The 23766-nt window shown below is 39.7% G+C and overlaps 1 protein-coding gene across 4 annotated transcripts in view; it reads left to right on the forward strand.

The window, feature by feature from the left end:
• RBBP8 (RB binding protein 8, endonuclease) overlaps positions 1–23766 on the forward strand; it is a 74949-nt gene that overhangs the window by 42309 nt on the left and 8874 nt on the right. For 3 of the 4 annotated variants that reach the window (XM_090039801.1, XM_090039802.1, XM_090039803.1), the window contains exons 7-17: positions 1181–1344; positions 2967–3074; positions 5251–5348; positions 8288–8412; positions 9703–10582; positions 10682–10808; positions 12715–12806; positions 13613–13730; positions 14382–14552; positions 15162–15231; positions 17468–17564. In XM_090039801.1, the coding sequence (XP_089895927.1) occupies positions 1181–1344; positions 2967–3074; positions 5251–5348; positions 8288–8412; positions 9703–10582; positions 10682–10808; positions 12715–12806; positions 13613–13730; positions 14382–14552; positions 15162–15231; positions 17468–17564 (2050 nt within the window). Of the gene's footprint in view, positions 1–1180; positions 1345–2966; positions 3075–5250; positions 5349–8287; positions 8413–9702; positions 10583–10681; positions 10809–12714; positions 12807–13612; positions 13731–14381; positions 14553–15161; positions 15232–17467; positions 17565–23766 lie in introns of those variants that run through there. The other variant, XM_090039804.1, reaches the window with a different exon arrangement.

Consider the following 23766-nt stretch of genomic DNA (forward strand, 5'->3'; position numbering starts at 1 on the left):
TGGTCACCATGTCATCCCCTTTGGCCAGGGCCAGGTCAAGAAGTACGTTGCCTCATTGGCCTGTGTGCCTCCTGAGTTAAAAAAAATGCTCTTTGGTACATCTTTGAAGTAAAGCTGCCTTCTTGTGATCCCTTACACCTCTATACACCATCTTGGGAAAAAGATATATTTTATTTTACATTAGTTTTTATTTGCATGTGAGTAGACTCAGAGCAGACAAGGGAGGGGCAAGTGGAACTCTTAGTCAGTGGGTATGTCTATATGAGAGTCTACTGCGCAGTTGGTAGTGCACATTTATTTAGTACTTGTATTAGCAAGGACTAAATAAATGTGCAGTAACCAGAGAATTACCACTCAATAGTGCTGGTGAACATCTTTTAGGTTCTGCATAGTACTACTGCATAGTAGCTTAACAATACTGAGTAGTAGCATATTAGCATGGTCTGTGCTGTGATGCAATACTGCACAGTATTTTTCAGCTACTGAAAAATGAGATGGTAGAGATGCTCCCAGTAATCTTCTTTTTTAAAATATATATTCAGATTACTTCTCTGTAGAAGATGGCAAAGCTCAGGATACAGGCTTTCTGAAGGGTTCTCAGAAAATTCATAAAAATTACATGAAGTCCTCTGTACAGTCAAATCCTATGTTAAGGAATTCCTGCCTCCCCCCCCCACCCAAACATCACTATTAAGTAACTTTAAACCTGCCTGGTAACATCTGTTGCATGTTACAGCTTTCAATGGTTTGAGGCACACACAAACTGCAGCAGCAGATCAGACCCAGTGATCCATCTACTGTAATATTTTTTTCATAAAAAATTATAAGTATTCACAGCAGGGGCAAAAAATCATGCAGTAGGTTGTTATGGAATACTCTGACCACAGGAAAATTTTGCTCCTAACCACAATAGTCAGAAGTTGATTTAAGGCGTGAAGAATGAGGGTTTGTATAGTACACAGGCTTGATGGAGCTAGTCTGAATTTCTTAGTAGGTTTGTCTCTTCTAATGCTCTGAAGTCATGATAACTATACTAATTTAGTGTCGTTCTCATTGGCAACCTATTCTGAATCTGTTAATTGTGTCATTTTCTTTAACCAGCTGATTTTTATAACAGGTCTAGCATAAAAGATTTAGCTCTTCATCTTGGTTTTACTTTAGCTTTGAATTCTGTCTTCAGGGGAAGAAAGCAACAAACAACGGATATGGAGGAAGGGGTCATCCCAGATTCACCAGTTCGCTCTTTTTCACTTTCCATGGCTAATCGTATGCGAAGAAAGAAAGAAAACAGGCATGTTCGATACACGGAACGTCCAAATTTGGAACATTCTGAAAACAATAGTGGTAGGAGTTGTGTTCATCTCTTTCTGTAGTGAATGTCTCAAGATTTTTTTTTAAAGGGGAAAGAAAACGAGCAACATTTTAACTTTGTTTTCAAAAGACTTTTAATGTTTTATGTTCTAAATCCATAAAAACAAACTGATTATGGACTGAAACAGTTAACCTTTGTTTTAAGGTGAAAAGTAGTTTAGACTAGTAACCAACAAATTGGTGACGCTTTAAAATATTGTTTTCTCTTCAGGACTCTGACACCTCTGAACCTTATTATTTCCAAAACTCATTCCAAATCTTGTCTGGATAATCAACAAACTTGCTCTCATACTCAGTACTTTAATATATTGGCTACTTTAATTTATACTTTTTCAGAGGAAGGGAATTCCATTATAACTGCCAAAATGGTGTATGGGTTTCCATATTTAGGTCTCACTGACATCATGATTGAACTTGTTCAGTTTATGAAATAAACATGTTTTTTATTTTTAGCAACTGTTGGCACTGAAATCTCTGCACGGTGTTCATGGATTTATAGATATTTAAGGCAAGAAGGGACGTCAATTATCCAGTCTGGTCTTTGGCGTAACGCAGACAGACCATAGTGTTTCACCCGGAAATTCCTGTATCAGATCCACTTGACCATTAACATCTCTCTAAGAAAAAATATGCAATCTTGGGTTCAAGATTTAAATTTTGCACATTCCAGTGTTTAGTTATCATAATTTAAAGTCAAAGCTGTATTTGTTCTGTCTTACACACCATTGCCAGTGAAAAAGATAGGGGAGAACTGTGTCTACCTAAAGTTAACACTTGTGCAGAACAGATATTACTACTTGTCAGGATCTGTCCAAAGGCCTCAATTTATCATTTAGACATCTAGTTCCCTGAATTAGTTTTTTGGAATAACACACAGTGTAAGGTACTTCAAACAGCATTTTATCCTGTGTTTGCATGCTTGTAGCACCACCTGGTGTACAGCAAAAAAAATTCCATCAGATCCAGTTATTTCAAAGGTATAATAAACGGACTATCAAAATCTAGGAATTGCCTAGAACATTTTTCTGTGTTTTATAGGTATACCCTTTACGTTAGAGCTATAAAACTGCAGCCATTTTGATTCATTGAAATTTGATCTAAGATACCATATACATAGAAAATGTAATTTTTTATCATTAATGCAACGTTTTAGCACCAATAAAATTTACTGCATATAAGGTAATGATCTGTATGCTAATCTGAATATTGTATTCTAAACACCTCTAGTATGTTAATTTATTTCTTGTGAAATAAGAATATATCCTGCAAATGAAATGTCTGAACCATGCAATTAGATGCAAATATAAGCTTTTACTACACTTTTCTTTCTACTAGTAAAAAATGAAGTAGAAATCACAAAGTATACTTACTACTGTTACAAGCTTATGCTGTAAGACTGAAAATGATTGATTATTATTTTGCCCCATAAAAGGCCATATTTGCCATTCATTCTGCAAGTTTAAATTTTAACTGCCCTAATAGTTAAAGTAACAGCCCTTTTCTTTCAGCCAACATTCAGCAATATCTGTATCTAATATTAATTAAGAAGGCAGGTCATGTTTAATTATAGGAATTTTTTTAATCTCTTCATCTAGAGTTTGGAAAAGTACCATTATCATCTACTCAAATATATAATCATCGTGGAGAAGAAATACAAATATTAGCAGCAGACACCTATGATCAAGAATTGTCTCCCATAGCAAGTAAATGCACAACTGGATTTAATCCTATTTATTTCATAATAAGGAAAAGAAACACTGGAAGTTATGGGTAACCAGTAACTCAAATTCAATTTTTAGTCTTCAATTTAACTAAGGAACCAGGAAAAGAAGTGATCTTTAATCACAGAATTACTGTTGAAATATTTGCTAAATAGGTGGGCAAAATGTTCCAGTTTTGGGTCAAGTGAGGGAGCCAGAAACATCTAGTTTCAGTTGTCCTGCATCTGTTTTCTCATATACAAAATAGGAGTTCTGTCTTGTGTTGTGTGAATTACATTTTAGGTCTAAAATTGTTATGAATATTGAGATGCTTTAGTGCAGATTCTTTCTATTGTAGTTACTCACTACAAAATCAGTATGAGAATTTTTTAACTAAAAGTTTGGGGGCCAGTTCTATTACATGCATTAAGCATGTAGCATGTAAACTTAGGTGCCCAAATGTGATTCTGCTCCTCCCTGCTCAGGTCCTTGAAAAATATTTAAATGTAAAAGTTATGCAAGTGGGTCCCCCTTCTCCTTCTCCTTACTGCTTCTTGTGACCCAGTCTGAAAGGTAAGATGCTGGTATGTTACAAGTGGATGTATCAATGGATTTTCACAGGTATAGGTTGTAGCCATGTTGGTCTAAGGACATAGGCAGACAAGGTTCTTTGGGTGAAGCTGATATGGATTTGAAGAGGCTGGTATTGCACTTGCATGCCTAAGTTCACTTTAGATCTCAAGGTGGAATTGAATCTGGCCCAAATGTTTCAATTTGGCTCCTGCAGTTTTTTTTTTTGCACATTCATAAGGTGATATATCATTATTTTTTCCTCTCTACTTCCAATTCTTTAAAAACTTGGCATCATATTTTTTACATAATCTCCAGAAAATTTCTGGTTTTTTGCAGAGGAAAGCGGGGAGCACTTAGCTGTGTATATCACTAGAAGACAGTACTTTTTCAAAAAGTATTCCTGCAAGACTGGGATTTTTTTGTTTGTTTGTTTTCTAACCAGATGGCTCATTTAACCCATGGGTAGACCTATATATAGAAAAGCTATCCTGAAATGCCGATTTACTTTTTCAATAAATGTTTATTCTTCACTGTTCATTTCCTTTATTCTACACAAAGAAAATTTTGGGGGAGAATGCAGAAATCAAAGAGAACTACTTAATGGCCTCTGCACTCCTTTGTCTTGTTCACTGTTTTCATATTCCCAGGTTGTCACAAAGTTCAATACTCTACTTACAAAGTATGGTCATTTTGGATAGTTAAAGGTATTAATTAATTTACCACTGTAGTTTGATTGGATTTTTATTACTCTTATATTGTACACTTTATAACTGGATACATCTGACATTTAAGCTTCTAGTAAGACTTAACATTTTTAATTTGTAGAAAAACTCAAATGTCCTTAATTCAATTTATCCAACAAATTGCCTCCAAAATAATGAAAACACTGTCTTTCATTTTAGAAAAGTAGAAATGATGTTACCTCTGTATCTGAAGAGGACTTACTGATATACAAAGTTATACTTTTTAAAATGTGAGCTTTTTCACAAGGTGAAAATCATCTTTTAATGAGCTGAGTGTGAACTACCGATTAAAATTTTGAGGATATAACTTCTATGACTGAATTAAATGTACAACCTTAAGGACAAACTGAAAAATAATTTTGCATTAATCTCTACTTTTCTAAGACTATTAAAACATCATTTTAACTCAGTTGCCCCAGTTGCTGATGAGCTATGTTTACATAGGTGTACTATATTAGAAAAGTTAGTTATCTTAAACTTTTTTTAAAAACCTATCATTTATGTTCTGGTGCATCTGACACACAGTATGTACTTTTACCACTAATCTGTCTACCTACCTACCACCATTGTGACATTCATGGTTTAAATGCAAAACCTAAAATTGCAACTTCTGTTCTGATTTTTGGAAGTTGCATACGAGTAAAAGTGATATCTGTGTAATAATGTAGCTTCCCATAGAGAAGGAATCCCTAATTTGATCTTGCCCCATACTTCTTAGTCTACTGTTATCACTTTTAAGGTTTTCAGTTTCTTTGCCGAATTTGTTTACTTCTGACTACATATAAAGTCTTTGTTTAAGAGTAGAATAAATATTGTCATGCAAGTATAATTTATTAATTGGGCATCTGTTTCTGTCCATGCAGATAAACAAGGGATAGCAAATTATCCTGTTGCAAAACCATCTTTTAACTTGGCTGCAGTTGTGGCAGAAACAATTGGACTCACTGTTCAAGAAGAATCTGTAAGTAATGTTCTCAAATTTTCACAAAAATGAATCCTGTAAGGCAACTGTTTGGAGCACTTGACAGGCTGTATAGACTTGGCAGAGAAGTATTAAGCTCTAGCTATCCAAAAAGAAAAAGTAATTTTATCTTCCCCTTAAGTATTTTCACTTGAAGATTCTGTATCCTGAATATTCAAAACCTTTTAAATACCATTTTACCTTCACTTTCTCTTTATGGAAATAGCCTAGCATGGAAGACAAATAGGCTGCCCAGTCACTTCAGGTAGTTTTCTAAATGCATTATTTCTCCAGCATGCTCACCTTTTCCAGTTTGAGCAAGAAAACATGCTAGATTACTAACATTTTAACATGTGTCCAGTGTAGTGAAGAGAAAAAAATGTTTTTAAGTCAAGTTTCTAGTTCCTATTACGGTTGAGGCTGTTTGAGACCTAAGCTCTTGTAACTTGGAGTAGCCTCTGGAATGGTCCCTTAAGTACTATCCCAAGTACAGTACTCTTTGGCCCATCAAAGAGCCCTTCATATGTCTCAGAAAGCTGGGAGCTTTTGCCACAGATTTGGCTTCATCCCACACAAAGACCCCAGATACAATGGTCAGCCAGATTTCTGCTCCTCTTGTACCAATAGAGCTGTGTTAAGGAAACGGACCTGGAGATCTGATTCAATTAAATAACCTTAATAGTAAATACACATCTCATCGTAGCTTAAAAATAGAGGAACAAGTGAAGTTTCCTGCTTTAATCATTAAAATTAAATGAGAGATTAATGAAGAATATTAACTATATTAGAGCACTAGGTGTCACGGGGCGGGGTGCAGGGACGGCCATGATCCCTCTAGCACCCCCCTACCGTGCCAAGTAGGCAATCCAGCACCCTCTTATCTCTCCCGCCACATCTTTGATGATATCTGGTTCTATATGGGAGGCTGCCTTTGATCCCCTAGTACACGGTGTTATGCTGGAACTATTCCCCGTTCCATATGGGGTGACTCGGTGCACCCCAGCCTTAAGGGCTATGCATGCCTCCAATCTCCCCTTAAGCACGCCCCAAGCCTCACAGCTGTACCGGACGTTCTTGTGTCATATGCTCGCCCCTACCTGGGGTCTCTCGATACGCGCACTCCCTCTCTGGGGTTTCTCCGTACGTGCACCCAATATACTCGCCCCTCCTGGGCTTCTGTCCACCCTCTCGCCCTTTCCGGGCCTCTAGTCGCGCGCTCAACTGTCGAGCTCCTATTGGTCAGGCCCCTATCTGCACGTCCGCCCCTCTCCAGGACTTCTACCGCACACTCGCCCTTCTCTGGGACTTAGTGTCAGTAGGGTGCTAGTCACTCACCCTGGAGCCTCTTATTTTAACCTGCCTTCCGGGCTTGTTCTCACGTGCCAGCCTCTCTCCCAGACTCCTACCGCACGCTCGCCCAGGCTTCCTGTTCCCCTATGCCTGCCCTCCCTGGGGCCTAGGCCGCGCTGCCCGCGCCTCCCGCCCTCCCTGGGGCCTAGGCCGCGCTGCCCGCGCCTCCCGCCCACACTCAGGGCTTCCCGTGGTTGGGGCTCAGGCGGCCTTAGCCTTACCTGGCCCCCAGACCTGCCTTCTCGGGCCTAGCTCACGCACTTCCCGCACTTGGGGGCTCAGGTGGCCCATAGCCATGCCTGGCCCCTGACCCTTCTCTTGGGTCGTATGCCCTACTGAGCAAAATACCGCCCTTACGGGCTGGGGTCTCAACACCCCACACACCACGCCTCTCCGGCGCTCGCCTGCTGTGCCAGCTATGGCACCAATCACTGCGCCGCCCTGGCACCGCTTGCTGTGCCCTTACTGGGCACCAGGAACCCCCGAATTATTGGGGAGCTCCTGTGAGGCCTCCTCATACCCCTACAGCCTCACCCAGTCCTCTGGTATTCACACAAACAGCCCTACTGCAAAGCAAACTACTAGCCAACCGGCTCTAACTCAAAATAAGCCTACCAGCTATAACATAAGGGTCCAGGCCCAAACTGGCCCTCTGGCAGAGGCAGCTCCGACAGGATTCTCTCTGCCCTCACCATGCTGCGGCCCCTCAGGTGCTCAGGCTGCACCGCCCGTCTCTGCTCTGCTGGGCTCTTCTGCAGAGCTCCTGCTCCTGTGGCTGCCAGAAAGGAACTAGCTCTGGTCTCAGCCTGGTCACTTATAAAGGCCAGGCCCTGCCCCCTTCTAGCCAGCTGACCAACATTAGTTGCCCCGGCAACCCTCACCTGTGCTGCCCTGTTGATTGGCAGCTGTCCTTATTACTATTACTAGTAGCGAGCACCCTAGTGCTCTGCTACAACTAGTATAAAAATCAAGCTCATTTCTGCAGGGACTGTGGAACAAACTTCCAGAGGAATAAAGGATATTGCTGATCTCACAACTGCAACCTTTTGGTTCAAGTGCAGTATGCATTTTTCAAGTTTTCTGTCTCAACACAAACATGCAACAGCATGTATATTTAAAAAGAAACTAATAAAATGGGTATTATATATTCCTTGGGGAAAAGATGAGAAAATATCACAGATGACTAATTGTGACATTTTCATGTAACTTAATGCACTATTACAGGGTGGTTGTATAGTACAGTGAAAATTGAAGCAATATTTTTGGAAGGTGTACAGCATTTTAAAAATCCTATCATATGAAAATACGTGGATGAAATATAGTACTTAATGAGTCTTTACAAAAACTTTAAAAAATTGTCGGAGCCCATTTAAAAGCAAATAATTAAAAATGTAAAAGCTAGGTGATAAACTGCTAGCTACTTTTCTTTATTTTTTATTATTTTTTTAAAAAACTTTCGTTTTATTTTTCCCTTTGAATGAGATTTTTTTCTTGCAATACATAAGTACATTGTATTTATAATTATTAATTCTAATAAATGTTCTATATTTGCATGGAAGTGTAAATGGGTTTTTTTTATCACATGCAAGGAGTCCCAGCATGTACTGAGCCCTCCTAGCAATAGTAATGCAACAACATCCGTGCCTCTAAGCATTCAGCAAGAAGATTCAAGAAAACAGCTGGCTTCTGAGTCGAGAACCAATGACAGCTTGGGGTATGCTGCTTTTAGTATATAACAAAAATATGAATTGGCTTATATAAAACATTTGTCTTGATAGGAAAATGGCATCTTGTTTTAAAGGTGGACCTATGAAAATCCACTAACATTAAATTATGTAGACTTCATGTATCTGAAGGTCAATATTTAAAAAAACAAACATACAATTCCATACAAATCAGAATTGGATAGAATTACGCAATCATTACATTTTACTTATTCTTCATATGTTCAGTGTTCTCTGAGGTTCTCATCCCTATCTGATTTTTCTCTAGTTGTTGGGTGGTACATCTGGAGAACCTTAAACATCAGACTACAGAGTAGGGCAATGGAATGGCAGCAGGTGTTTACATTGCAGTGGAGGTAGTAAGCCTCCTGCTATTCAAGCAATCGTTTATTATAGTGATGAGATTCAAATAAAAAGTCAAATTACATAAATCTACTTTCACAAGGAAAAAAGGACATTGCCAAATGAAGGAGATCAGTGGTGATAGGCTCATCTGCTACATTGGGTAAAACACACATTGCCAGTTGTCCTGCATGTGGCAGGGGCCTGATGTTGGACAATGGGCAACATGTTTCCCCTAGTGTAGGGATCCCTCATGTCCTTTGCTGCCACATGTATACTTTCCAGGACCCGTGCTGGAGCCTGCACTGATCCATGCCTCACACAGAGACATGGGGCAGTGCAGGTCCTGGCACACACAAACTTAGAATGGTGTAGGACCTAGGGTATCCCTGGTGCCTCATGCCTCTATAGTGGGTCCTGTGCTGACCCTTGCCTCCATGTGAACCACTGCTTGGTGTGGATTCATGCATAGAGGCATGGGATGGTGCAGGACCTGGGTAGTTCCTAGTGTCCTGAGCCTCCATGCAGGGACCCGTGACACAAGGCAGTGTCTGTCTCTACCCTTAGATCTTCCCCATTTTCTATTCATTGGATACTCTGAAAGGCTGAGGCCTATTAAGAAGAGAGATTCCTGGATGGACTGAATGCTGTCCTGGGTTCTCCCTCATATTTGGAAAAGAATATAGTTTCATACTGAAGCAAAGAACCAGATCTAATTATTGCCCAATTTTAGCCCTATGGTTGTAGGAGTTATCACAGACGAGCAATTTTCATATGCATGCAAACCTTTGTTTACTTTTCTTCTTTCTGTTCCATTCAAAATGAAATGGAATCAACTGTCATAGCTTTCATGGGTACAACTGGCAAGAGACTGAATATTTTTACATTTCTTGTGACATTGAAAAAAAGAAAAGTATTTCACCTCTCAATATGTTCAGACTTTCAGATCCATCTCAGAACACTCCACCACATGTGGACTGGGATCAACAGGCAGCTTCTCCTATTTTTGGAGCATCTAGCAATGTGAAGAACAACTTATGTTTCAATACAAGTCATTCCCCTTCTATTTTAGATACAGGACTGAAATCTAATTTCAAAAACAACCCCTTCAACAATCCTTGCAATTCTAGATCTCATAAAGTTAGATCAAAATCAGAAGATATTGCTCTTGTTGCACCACTTAATCTTGGGACTGAAGTAAACTCTGTTATCAGCCAGACCTCAACCAATAGGCAAATGATTGAGAAAAAGAACACAGGTGAACCCATAACTTGTGTCTTCAACACTTGCACAGGCAGGGATGAGGTAATCAAAAGCGACTTCTGCCTTGCACCTCCAAAACAACTGGGAAGAGGGTGTGCTAAGAGAAAGAAAGCTGAAGATGAGCATTTGACCAGTTGTGAGAGAACCTCTTTCAACAAAGAGAACTCTTTGCCTTTTCAAGTAGATATTCAGCTTATTAATGGAGAGCACACAGTTGACAAGCCTTTGGACCTCTCTGATCGTTTTTCTGGAGCTCATTGTCAAGGAAGTGATGAGACTTGTAAAAATAGATTGAAACAGATGAGCCTGCATGATGTTTTTCCCCAGCTAGTGAAGACTACTGCAGAGGATTCTTCATTCACAAAAAGCATCAACAGTGGGACCTATTTGTTAAGCAGAGATTCAGAAGAGGATCCCCATGTACAGGAGGCAACCCTTGATGAAACACGCACAGAGAAAAATTCCCGATTACAAATTAAAGAAGAAATCCCTTCCTTCAAAGTAGCACCATTGTCAAACATAGTAGATACACAACTTCCTTTTGATGATGTAAAGGTATGTTTTTCTAAAAAATATATATTATTTTGCATTGTTTTCTTTTCCAAACATTATGTTTAAAATCTGGGAAACGTTAAAATTACAGTATGTTGTTAGGTTCCCAGTGACCATGAACCGACTAGAAAGAAAACCAGGGCAGGACATGGAGAGTCTGAGCCAGCATCTGTGCTTCAACCAAACCCTTGTAGAATGACAAAAAGTATATCACTGCAAAATGAACAAGGTAATTTCCAAAAAGCATTCTTCCTTATTGTGTGCTTATACTTAAAACATGTTTGCATTTCTTTTTCCCTCCTTCTCCCACTGTTAAAACTTTCTTCCATTCCTTTTCATGATTTATATGCCATCTCTTCTGAAAGCCACCCCCAAGTGAACTATATTCATTCTCACTTACTTCAAATAAGTTTTGAAAATAATCCTGTTTTGTGTTGGCTGTCTTCCGTAATGCTCTCGTATCTTTTTTTACTGTACATTATCTCCATGGCTTTAGATTAGAAACTCAGTAGGACAGGCAGCTTTTATCTAGCTTATTTCATGCTATTGTTACTTCACAGAATTGAAACAAGCTTATGAAGTTTCACTTTACACTATCTGTCCAAAAAATTTTACTTGGAAATTTTAAAATTCAGTTAGAAGCTGGCTTCTTAGTATTGCTTTTGGGGGTGTTGGTTGTAGCCATGTTGGTCTAAGGACATAGGCAGACAAGGTTATTTGGGTAAACGTGAGATCTTTTATTAGACCAACTAAATAGTTGGAAAAATTGTTCTTTGCAAGTTTGGGGTACAAACACCCTTCTTCAGGCTCTTCCACTGCATGAAGAAGGGCGTTTGTATCCGAAAGCTTGAAAAGAACAACTTTAATAACTAGTTAGCCAGTCTAATAAACAATATCACATTTACCCAAAGAACCTCATCTGCCTAGTATTGCTATTTGCATTAGTGAGGTCTTTTTTTTAAGCAATTCCTATTCCTTACCAGTTAGGTAATGTGGTAGTATACAGCTGTCACCAAATACCCCTTTACCAGAAATATATCATTTCTAATACAAGTGGTCCCAGTCTGCTGTTTTAATTTCTTTAACTGGGCTCTCTGAATTACTAGCAATTCAAACTCTGTCTTCACTGACTCTCTCTACTTTCCATGTTTAGAAATATGAATTCCTTATTTAGAAACACAGTAAAAGCTTTGTTATCTGGCATGAGTGAGGTAATGGGGGTGCTGGTTATATAAAAATTCCAGTTACCTGAGGGCAGGGGTTTTTGACTGGTGTGGGGGGAGTGGCAGTAGCCACGCATTGGGTGGAGGCTGGGCATATGCAGCAGTGGCAGTGCAAGGTGATAGGTGGCAGCAGGCTTCCCTCCCCATTCCCCTGCAGCCAGCCAGCTGGCCTGAAATTCCAGTTAATAGAGTGTTCCGGTTACTTAAATGCCGGTTAACACAGCTTTTACTGTATTTGGGTTGTGGGCTGAGAATCAATTAGCAGTAAATAGTGCTGTGAAGATACAAGTTGATCATCTTCCACCTAAAAGAATTTTGGAGCCAACTTGCATTCTTTGAAGAGAGAACATCAGATGAGCTATGTGTTTGTTTGATACTTTATCTTCTGTAGTTTTATTATCAAAATTGGATAGATAAAGGGAACCTAAGAGTTCAAGCTGATGCAATCTACACAAAACTTACTTCAAAATATATATTAAATGTGTTAATAAGCTATATATTATTTATTACACAACATATGAAAAAGAGAAAAAAGCTACAACAGTAATGTGAAAGTGTATTCGGTGAGAAATATATACACGTGTGTGCACACACACATAATATATGTGCAAATGGTAATTCTTTTGTTGTGTACACAGCAAAATTACCATTTTCAAATCTCTCTCTCTCTCTGTATCTAGATGTATCTAGAGATATAAATATGTGTGTGAATGAACTATATAAAATTAGCTTGCTTACTCTGTAGTCTTTTTAACTTTTTTTGTTATAAAAAAAATCAAACCTGAAAGGAGAAATAAATAACAGAAAAAGAATGACTTCTGTAGTTTACTTCTCATCATATGCTATCATTAAAGTTTGGTCCTAAATTTTAATTACCTTTTCTGTCTTGCTTTCTGCATCCCCACCTCCAAGATAAGCCATCTTTAGAAAATCTGCAATGGAGTATAGATCCAGGAGCAGACCTTTCTCAGTACAAAATGGACATTACAGTGATCAACACAAAGGTAAATCAGCATTTACTGCTCTGAGTCTTTTGGCTAAGGCAGCATATAATAAGTAAATTTGTGAAATAAATCCTTGTATGTTCTATCAAATAAAATGCAGCTATATGTTTATATAAAACTTCTTACCTAAAATTGTTTAATATTACAATATATTTACATTATAGTCAAATTTTGCAAAGCAGATCTTCAGCCTTCACAGGGTTGGAGTAGTGAAAAGCTCCACAAGCTTTTCAGTACTTTCTTTCTTGCTGTGAGAATGGGAATAGTAATAATACAGAAACATTTTGTTTAAAAAAAAAAGTTCTCATTTCACAGTTTGTTTCTTCTAACTGTTCACTGTGATCTCTGAAGCAGTTGACAGAGGTATGCAAATCTTGACTTTTTATTAGAGAGTACTTGTTTGTCATAAAGTTTTAACACACGTCTGCAAAGCTACTAACCCTTCATATGGCTACACATGATCTTTTCCTGAAATTTAATTATCTGAATTGCTGTATCCATGAATACATTTTCTTTATAGCATAAATTTTAAATACGATTTTTCATGTGGCAAGTTATATAGTTCAATAGATAAACCATCATTTAAGTTCTTATTTTTAGAAAGTTGGCATCAGCTAACAATTTCTGCATCTTTGCCATATGGAGATAGCTCTTTGAGAGGGAAATTGCATAAAATATGTCAGCAATGGGGAACTTATCAAATACAAATAAATGTGTCTGTATGATATGTAAATCTATACAAAAGGCACTCTAGGTACCTCACACAAAGCTGAAGTATGTCAATTACTTGTGATTACCTTTTTCAGGATGGTTCTCAATCCAGAGTAGGGGGAGAGACTGTTGACATGATGGACTATACGTATGTTAGTGAAAGTATGTTGTTAAAAATGAAAAACCAAGAGCAGGATGGAGAAAGCAGTCCAAGTAAGTTTGTTTTTGTGTTTTCTTCTTCATTGGTTTGAGTTATCTAGCCTTATTTTAGGTTTGCAGAAACTACTATGGATTATAGAAATGACCTGAGCCATTCTTTGTTGAAGTCATTTGGCCTTATTCCATCAAGATCAAAGAGTTTGTTAGGGTTCACCTGTTAAGACTGAGATGGCACTTATAAACAAACATGTATTGCAAAATTGAGGTACTAGCTGATAAATATATAACTTACACAGAGTAATAAGAAAGTGTACAGTCTTGGCTTTAAAAAACCACCAACTTGTCAGCAATTTTGTCTAAGGAAAGGCTAGTTTCAAAAGTCTTTGTATTTATATTTGAGTAGGATTAAGGATAACTCCAACTACAGCAAGAAATACTCGCATTCATTCAGTGCTAAGGTTCGCATTCATACACAGATCTATCAAAGTGTTTTTCTATACAAGGTAAGCATTTTCCTCATTTAAAAGATTGAGAACAGGAGGCACCCAAAGATTAGTTCTCTGTGTTATTTTGGTGAACTCTGTAAGAGAGGTGGAAATAGAACTTAGTTTCTGTTCAGCTAAAAATGCATGCAGAGCATTGGTCTGTTGACCTAAATTGTTGACACCTGATTTTAGATGACCATTTTGAATTTTTCTTTTATAGAAGAAGAAAGAAAAAAGAATGACACCTTAGCAGAATTATTTGATTGGACACCCCATGAAGAATACGAATCTTGCCTAGTAGATGATAGTTCTTCAGCATGTGATGAAAAAGAAAGTCCTCATGAAGAAGAGGAAAACGAGGAAATGTCAGCAGCCAAAGAGAAAAAAAAGAGTAGTGCATTTGTTTTTCTTTAGTTAGTCTCTTGATGATAATTAACCTGGTCAGACTAGAGAACTGTCTTTAATTGAAACAAAAAACCTAAGTAAATTATTAATTTACTTATCTGATGTCCATAGGGATTAATTTGTTATTCCAGGATTTTTAAGAAGGTAGCACAAACTATTTGAAAGAGAAGGGGATTGGAGTAGCACTCAGGGAAGGCACAGGATGTAATTTGTGACAAGCCTGCCCAAAAGGTGGCCCTCCATTGCTCTAATTGATTCCATTCTGTGATGCTCATACTGCAGGTGTATAAGGGCTAAAGGCTTTTGACTCTCGTGCCTCAAAGCTATTTACATGTCAGGAAGTCTGCCTCCAAGGATTCTAGATGAAAAATGAATAGTTTTATAATATTAACAATGAGAACCCAAAAGTTGTGGTCTAGTTTCCTTTGGCAGGGGTGGTTCAGGTAAATCATTTTAAAATTGTTTTACGCTAAAGTTTTAAATGGGTATTGCTGTAATTATTGCACTCTGTCTCGTGCCGTCATTTTATGACCACTTTGTATAAGCATTTCAATTACAGATTTACATCATATTTTTATTCTGAATATATTTACAGAACATGAGGATAAACGAGATAAAACCAGACAGAAGGCTTTTGTGGAGCCATATTTCAAAAGTGATGGAAGGTAATACAGCACTTTCCTTATTAATTTAGGAAGCTTAGGGTTTTTTCCTCCTTTAGAGAGCTTATCTTTTCACAAAAGAAACTAATGAATTATTACATACGAAGAAGTTTGGAAATCTACGACTGGAAAATCTCCAAGAGAATTCTAGGCATCATTACAAAAAAACAAATGTCAAATAGAAAAACTACAGAATGGTGCAAGAGAGGAATGTGTCATTTTTTTTGTTAAAGAAAATATGCAATTTTTGCTGTTAAAATTTTGCTGTGTGGATGTTTCTGTAACCCATAGTGTTTCTTTAAGTTGTTCAAGCTATATACTATATGGTCAAAAAACATACTGAATTCTTGAACAAGTGAAGACTTTAAGTATCTTTTTCATTTTTTATGTTTTTTAAATTCCTGTGAGCATTAAAGGAGGAACATTCAGCAAACTACTATATAGCTAATACTTTCTCCATTGCTTCCTAATTTTTTATCGTGAGTCTATTAGGAGTTTTCATTTTGCAATACTATCAAGTATTGTGGCTTACTTGTCCATGTATTGTGTACTCAGTTTGTTTTCTCTTTGCAGAGGAAAAAAATACTTGACTAACATTGTGTTGTCTAATAAAATAAGCACAAAGGGCCAGATTCTCTTCTGCCAATTAAGCATGTAAGTAGCTCAATGCAATCCTATTCCACCCTGCTCAACTTCCTGAAAAACTATTAACATTCAAGGTGGGTAGAGCATCCTCCTCCTCCCTGCTTTTTGTTACATGGTGCTAGGTTAAGATGCATGTGCATAACAAAATAGATGCATTAATAGTTTTAGGGGGACTCGAACAGGGTGGAATAAGATCTTGCTTAGTGTTGATACAGAATCTTTTCAGAAACAGCATTCCAAGTATCATTGGTTTTTGTGGTTGGATTCAATATACCTTTTTTCTGTCAACAGTAATTGCAAGAAAACTTGAACCTGTGGCAAAATAAATATGCTATAAATGATTATACTTTTCACAACTTGCATACAATAATTAATTTGTACATATAGGGTGGAATTCTATTTTCCACTGTATGTATAAATGGCAGCCTTCTGGTTACATAAATGATATTTTCTCTTGCATTGTGGATGCATATGCATCCTCTGTCAAAATGTACATGCACAGTATGCTTTGCACTGGTTAATTCTGGATATTGAACCAGCAGCTATGACTTTTTAGTACAGTGCTGTAATCACCAAGCAAAAAGTCAAGCATTACCCAGTTCCCTTACCAGCACTCTGGCCAGATAGGCAGATGGCTAGAAAACTGCTTTTTAGGTGCACAAAAAGAAACAAAATTCTGCCTATAATAAACAAAATAAAAGCTTTGGATCTGAGCTCTATCAGAATTCATTTTGACCTTTATCGAAACGCAAGCCTTCAAAAGGCAATCTTCTAGTTACCTGGCCCTAGCAGCTACCTAGCCTACATGCAGCATAAAAGTGTTGAGACTTCATCCCCAAAACTCTTACAGTTGACTACCAAAGCATTAAAGTAAGTCTTTGTCCATACTGTAGTCAAAAGAGGTGGTTGCAGCTTGTGTATTGGCATACCTATTTTTTAAATTCTGCTTTGGTACTGACAACAGTTTAAATGCAGCAGCAAAGTGTTTGGTGTGGGCAAGCCCCCTGAATGTCCCAACTGAGTTTTGCTCCTCATGTTGAACCTCACGTTGCCACAGCTGCACTGTTATCAGTACGCCATTTAACTATGGTATGTCTTTATGAACTAGTGTCGTATCTTTGAGTTGCAGCATAAACCTGTACTGCCATTGGAATGGTACTATTTAGTTTTATGGAATGAACTAATATATAGCAATACAAAGACATAATATTCATGAAGTTTGTTTACTAAGAATAATGAAACCTGTTTGTAGTCTTCAAAATTTTAAGTAAGAAAGTTATCAGCAGCTCCTCTTTCATAGAAGGGCATGGATGCATAAAGGACAATTTAATTTTTAAAAAAACAGCAAACCCATTAGATTAAAAACTATTCCATTATATTTGGACATGAAGGATGAAAGGGTTGTTTATTTTTAATAGGAATAGTTATCAGGAAGCTGAGGTTCTTTCAAATAGATATGTTTGTACAGATTTTTGCAGAAATCTTGTTGTTTTATCACCCTCCCCTTCACTGGACTAATTAATTCCATAACTCGCCAAGATACAGAGAAACATATTTCTAATCAAGTGATAACCTAAATGCTTTTGCTTTTCAGAAAGAATACTGTGTTAGATTTTCCTCACATTGAGGTTGTTCGGAAGAGAGAGGAGAGAAGAAAATTACTGGGCCACACTTGTAAGGAATGTGAAATAGTAAGTACTCTATAAAGTTTTGGCTGGTGTCTTTTTTTTTTTTTAACTTTCATACCAAAGACCTGATATTCTTTATAAATTAAAAGTCCAGTAACCTCAGGATTAATAAATCAGGTAGGCCAAGGTGTCAATTTGTACCAGAGCTGTTGGCCAGTTTAGGGACCCATAATAAAAATTACATACTGTAGAAGTGGACAGTAATTGGATAAGATAATTTGGCATTTATCTTTTTATAATTTTTATCTCTCTTCATTTGTTACATTTTATACATTCTACATTTTTATTTAATTTTTTAATATTCTGCCAAATCTTTTTTGTTATCTTGGAATTTATTTTTCCAGTGTCTGCTGAAAGATAGAATCATAGAATCAAAGGACCAGAAGGGACCTGTAAGATCATCAAGTCTGGTCCCCTGCCATCGGCAGAACGTAATTAGGCTCAAACAAGCTCAACAAGATGTTTATCCAGCCTCCTCTTGAATATTTCCAAGGATGGCAACTACACCACCTCTGCTGAGAGTGCATTGCATATTCTAGATACCCTTATGGAAAAGAAGTTTATCCTTATGTCCAGCCTAAATTGTCCCTCAATTAGCTCCTCGATTGGAGCTTAATTGGTCCTCAGTTGGTCCTCATCATCTCAGGGGCGCCTTTTCTGAAGAGTTGCTCCTCTAGATCTTGGTGTTCACCCCTGACATACTTGTAGGCAGCTATCAAGTCACCTCTGAGTCTTCTCTTGCTCAGACTGAACAAACCCAGTTCCCAGAGTTTCTCCTTATAGGGCCTATCCTTCAGGCCCCTGATTATATGGGTAGCCCTTCTCTCTACCCTTTCAAGCTTATCCACATCCTTCCTGAAGAGTGGTGCCCAGAACTGGACACAGTAATCCAGCTGTGGTCTCACCAATGCCAAATAGAGGGGGAGGAGGACCTCTCTGGATCTATTTACAACACATTGGCATACACACCAGAGTTCTATTTGCCTTGCTGGCAACTTCGTTGCACTGTTGGCTCATATTCATCTTCTGGTCGATTGTCACCCCCAGGTCCCTTTCAAATGCAGTACCAGCCAGTGGACCACTAGCCATCGTATAATTATGGTGAAGGTTCTTCTTACCCAGATGAAGGACCCTGCACTTTTCCCTGTTGAACTTCATCTGATTGTGTTCAGCACATAGGGCCAATATGTCAAGGTCATCCTGGATCCTCACCCAGTCCTCAAATGTGCCTGCATTTCCCCACAGCTTGTTGTCATCTGAAAACTTAATCATTACGCTTTCCACCCCGTCATCCAAGTGATTGATAAAGATGTTAAAGAGCATGGGCCCAAGCTCTGATCCCTGGGGGACACCATTGGAGGTGGCCCTCCAGGATGAGGCCATCCCATCAATTTACAACTCTTTGGGATCAGCCTCTGAGCTAGTTGCCAACCCATCTCACTGTAGACTGGTCCAGGCCAGCACCCCCCAGCTTAACTGAAAGAAACTCATGGGAAACGGTATCAAAGGCCTTGCTGAAGTCTAGGTAAATGATGTCAACCTCATGTCCCTTTTCCAGCTGGTTAGTTATCTGATCATAAAAAGACACCAGGTTTGTTTGGCATGATCTACCCTCAACAAAGCCATGCTGGTTGCTTCTTAATACCCCTTACAACTTGTGGTTGATGGCCTCTTTTTGACAATTTTTTTCAAAGATTTTTCCCAGGACCGAAGGCAGACTGACAGGTCTGAAGTTTTCAGGGTCGTCCCTGTTCCCTTAAAGATGGGTATCATGCTAGCCCTCTTGAGTTGAGAGTAGTTCAGGACCACTCTCGAGTTCCATGACTTTGAACAGCTTTGCCGGAGGCCCTGCTATAAGCTCAGCCAGTTCTTTCAGGACTCTCGGATGCAGGTCATGTGGCCCAGTAGACTTGAACACGTCCAGATGTTCTAAGAGTACCCTCACCTGTTTGGGACTGATTTCATGTGGACTGTTGTCTTTCCCATATTCCATGGGCCTCTGGACAGGTGAACAGCTCCTGTCTGATTTCAGAAATACCAATGTAAAGTAAGTATTTAGGAGCTCTGCCTTTTTGTGGGGATCAACTGTGGGCTGCTCCCCTGTACCCAGTTAGGGGTCCCACAGTGGAGTTGGATTTTTTTTTCTTGCTCCCTATGTACCTATAGAAAGACTTTTTGTTTTCCTTTATTTCAGTTGCCAGCTTGATCTCCATGCCTGCCTTTGCTTTCCATCTCACATACCTGCAGACCTTGGCCATATGATTGTATTCCTCTCTGGATGCTGAACTGTTTCTCCATTGCTTAGATGCTTCTTTTTTCTTTTTCAAAAGTTCCCTAATATCCCTGTTGAGCCAAGCAGGTCTCTTGGCCCCTTTCCTGCTTTTTGACTATGCGGGGATGGCCTCTTTGAGCAGTGAGAATTGCCTCCTAAAGGAAGCACCACTGTTCCTGAACTCCCAAATCATCCAGTCACTGGTCACGGAGGGCCTTTCTAACAAGACTCCTGAGTTTACCAAAGTCTGCCCTTCTGAAGTCTAAGACTTCTTTTCTACTGACTGAATTCCTAGCCTTTTGGTGGATGGTGAACCTAATCAGGTCATGATCACTGTTGCCCAGAGTACCTCCAATCTTCAAGTCACCTACCATGTCTTCCCCTTTGGTCAGCACTATGTCCAGAGTGGCTTTACCCCTAGTCAGTCCTTCCACAGCCTGTGTCAAGAACAGGTTGTCAGTAGCTGCCAGGAAGTTGGTTGACCTACTAGAGCTAGCTGAATGGTCTTCCCAACAAATGTCAGGGTAGTTGAAGTCACCCATGAAAATCAGGTCTTTAGTACTGGCTGCCTCAGTCAGTTCCCTGGAGAATGCCTGATCGCTCTCCTCTTCTTGGTAGGAAGGTCCATAGTAGACTCCCACCGTCAAGTCAATATCAACCTGGGAAGTTGTGGGCAATGGAGTTCCACAAGGCTCAGTCCTTAGACCAGTGCTATTCAGTGTCTTCATCAGTGACTTGGACGAGGGCATGGAGAGCACCCTGTCCAAGTTGGCAGATAATACCAAATTATGGGGCAAAGTTAACACACCATAGGGTAGGGAATGGATCCAAGTGGATTTGAACAGCTTGGAAAAATGGGCAGAACAAAATAGGATGCAGTTCAACGAAGACAAGTGCAGAGTGCTGTACCTGGGCAAAAAGAACCACCAACACACTTACAGACTGGGGGATGACCTTCACAACAGCAGAAAGGGATCTTGGAGTCATAGTTGACTCTAAGATGAATGTGAGTTATGAATGTGACAAAGTGATCAACAAGGGTAACTGCACTTTATCATGCATTAGCAGATGCAAGACGAACAGGTCCAGGGAGGTGATGCTTCCCTTCTATGTGGCACTGGTCAGACTGCAGTTGGAGTACTGTGTCCAGTTTTGGGTGCCGCACTTCAAGAGGGATGCAGAGAATCTTGAGAGGGTTCAGGGGAGGGCCACTCATGGTTAGAGGCCTGCAAGCAAGGCCCTATGAGAAGAAACTGAGGGACCTAGATCTCTTCAGCCTTCACAAGAGAAGGTTGAGAGGTGATCTTGTGGCTACCTATAATCAGGGGAGGGCAGCAGGGAATAGGAGATGCTCTATTTACTAGGGCACCCCCTGGAGTAACTAGGAACCATGGCCACAAATTGACAGAGAGCAGATTTAGGTTGGACATTAAAAAGAACTTTTTCACAGTAAGGGCTGCCAGAATCTGGAATGGGCTTTGAAAGGAGGTGCTGCTCTCCATTACCCTGGGGATCTTCAAGAGGAGACTGGACAAGCACCTAGCTGGGTTTGTCTGACCCCAGCACTCTTCTGCCTGGGGCAGGGGGTCGGACTCAGTTACTTACTGAGGTCCCTTCTGACCCTGACATCTATGAATCAGGTCCCTCTCTCCTGAGCCACCTTGTATCTTGACCCATAGGGTCTCAAGGGACCTTTCCCTGCAATCAAGTGTGACCTGCAGGGCAGGGTACCGCTCTTTAACATAGAGGGCCACACCTTCTCTCTCCTTCCCAACCTGATCCTTCCTATAGAGCCTATAGCCCTCAATATCCACTGCCCAGTCATATGCATCATCCCACCAGGTCTCCATCAACCCAAGGAGGTCAGATTCCTTGTGTGCTAAGAGTGCCAGTTTGTTCTGTTTGTTTCCCATGCTTCCAGCATTCCCATAAAGACACCTGAGTTTACCCCTAGTTGCCTCTGGTTTTCTGTCACTCTGCAAGTGCCCTGGGATGTTAGTACTCATCTGGATGTCCCCTACATGAATGCCCTCCCCTGAGTCATCTTGGCTAGAGGATTTATGTACAGCAGTAGAATCTACACACTCTCCCCGAGACACACCTAGTTTAAAGCCCTCCTCAGCAAGTCGACGATTCCCATAGAGAAGAGCTTCTTTCCTCTGCCCATGAGGTGAATACCATCCCTTGCATGTAGACTATTGCCATTGAACTACATGCCAAGGTCAAGGAATCCAAAATCAACACAGTGACACAATCTCCGAAGCCTTCAGTTGACTTCCTTGATGCACTCCTCCCTCCAACAACTGTGGACTGTACCTGGGAGGATTGAGGAGAAGACCACTCTTGCTCCTACTTCCTTGAGCTTTACCCCCATGGTCTTGTAGCTGCTAATGATTCTCCTGGGGTTATTTCTTGCCGTGTCTTTGGTGCCCATGTGGACAAGAAGCTTGGGGTAGTGGTCTATAGGGTGGACCAACATTGGGATCCTCGCTATTACATCTTGGATCCTGGCTCCTGGAAGGCAGCAGACCTCTTGAGCAAAAGGGTCTGAATGACAAATGGCACCTTCTGTTCTTCTTGGTGGGGGCACCTTCTGTTCCCCTGCTTTCTTGGTGGGGGCGGCTGTTCCTGTCCTATTTTTGGTGTAGAGGATGCAGATGCCTCATCTATTGATGATGTGAGAGCTGCGTAGTTGTTGTGCAGGGCTGTTGGTGGAGCAGTTGATGCACAGCATGGTTTTGGACCTGATGTGACCAATTTCCAAGCAGTGTCAGTTGGGACATCTTAGTCAAGCCCACTCTTCTGGCTGGTTCCCATGGCATCCTTCTCCAGGTGTAGAGTTTGGCAGTAAATATCAGTATCTGCTTCATGTTCCATGATGGTTCGCAGTCTGTTCACTTTCTCCTGGAGCTCCCGCACCTGGCCCTCCAGAGTCTCCACCAGCGAGCACATCCCACAAGATGGACGAATGTCATATGCTGGGGTCAATGAAACATCCATTAACAGAAATAAATCAGATAGCCAAAGATGGGTACGCAACTATCAGCCAGAGACTGACACTCTAATTCTGCTGAAGTTGAGAAAGCCAGAATTGGGTCCAAAATACAATTATAGTGTTTTACAAGTATTTCAGAAAGAAAATAAAAACAGATCTTTTATAGCATCCAATTTTCAAAAAGTTGCCCCTAAACATTGATGTGTGTATGCAGTTTTGCCTGGTAAAACTGCATATGCCTTTGTAGAACTCATTGAAAACCGGACACATAGAGAGATATTTCATCATTTTGAAAATGTATGGCTTGTTGGCATCAACTGTTTTATATTATAGTTTTGCACATTCCTAATCGGTGCAACAGGCTGACTTTTTTGGTAATACTTGGTTTGTATTTGACATGACCAAGGAACTTATGCGTATACATTTTGTGCATCTTTCCACTTTTTTTGCAGACTAGGTTAAAAGTATGGGAGTTATAGTTAGGGATTGAAAATAATGTTGGCAAGTCTTTTAATATTGTTTTCCACATGTCGGCAACTGATTTCAGCTACTTTTTTAATATAGATAGATCTTAAAGTCTTTTAAGCATGTAATAAAGGACATGCTTAACTTGGCCATTGATGAACTTTTCAATTTGATAGAATTTACTGAGCTGTGATCTCATTTCACAACATGTCTGAGGTGCAGCTTAATGATCTAATAAAGGATCCTAGTTGTATGTTATTGCTTTATTTCTACACAAAGATCTTCTGACTTATTTTCATTGAGGGGAAGGTGACAGTCATCGTGTAGTGAGCTCTCTGCTGCCAATAGCACTGGTCTCAACCACTTGCTTCCTGCCCCCCTTTCTGTTTCCATGCAGGCCAGTGAGGTCTGTACCACACCCCACTTCTCAAAATTTTAGATCCATTTCCATTTTCCAGTTGATGAGCTCCACT

This window comes from Crocodylus siamensis, chromosome 3 (genome assembly GCF_052110815.1).
Source record: "Crocodylus siamensis isolate JL-2025a chromosome 3, ASM5211081v1, whole genome shotgun sequence".
NCBI classification, from domain to species: Eukaryota; Metazoa; Chordata; order Crocodylia; family Crocodylidae; genus Crocodylus; species Crocodylus siamensis.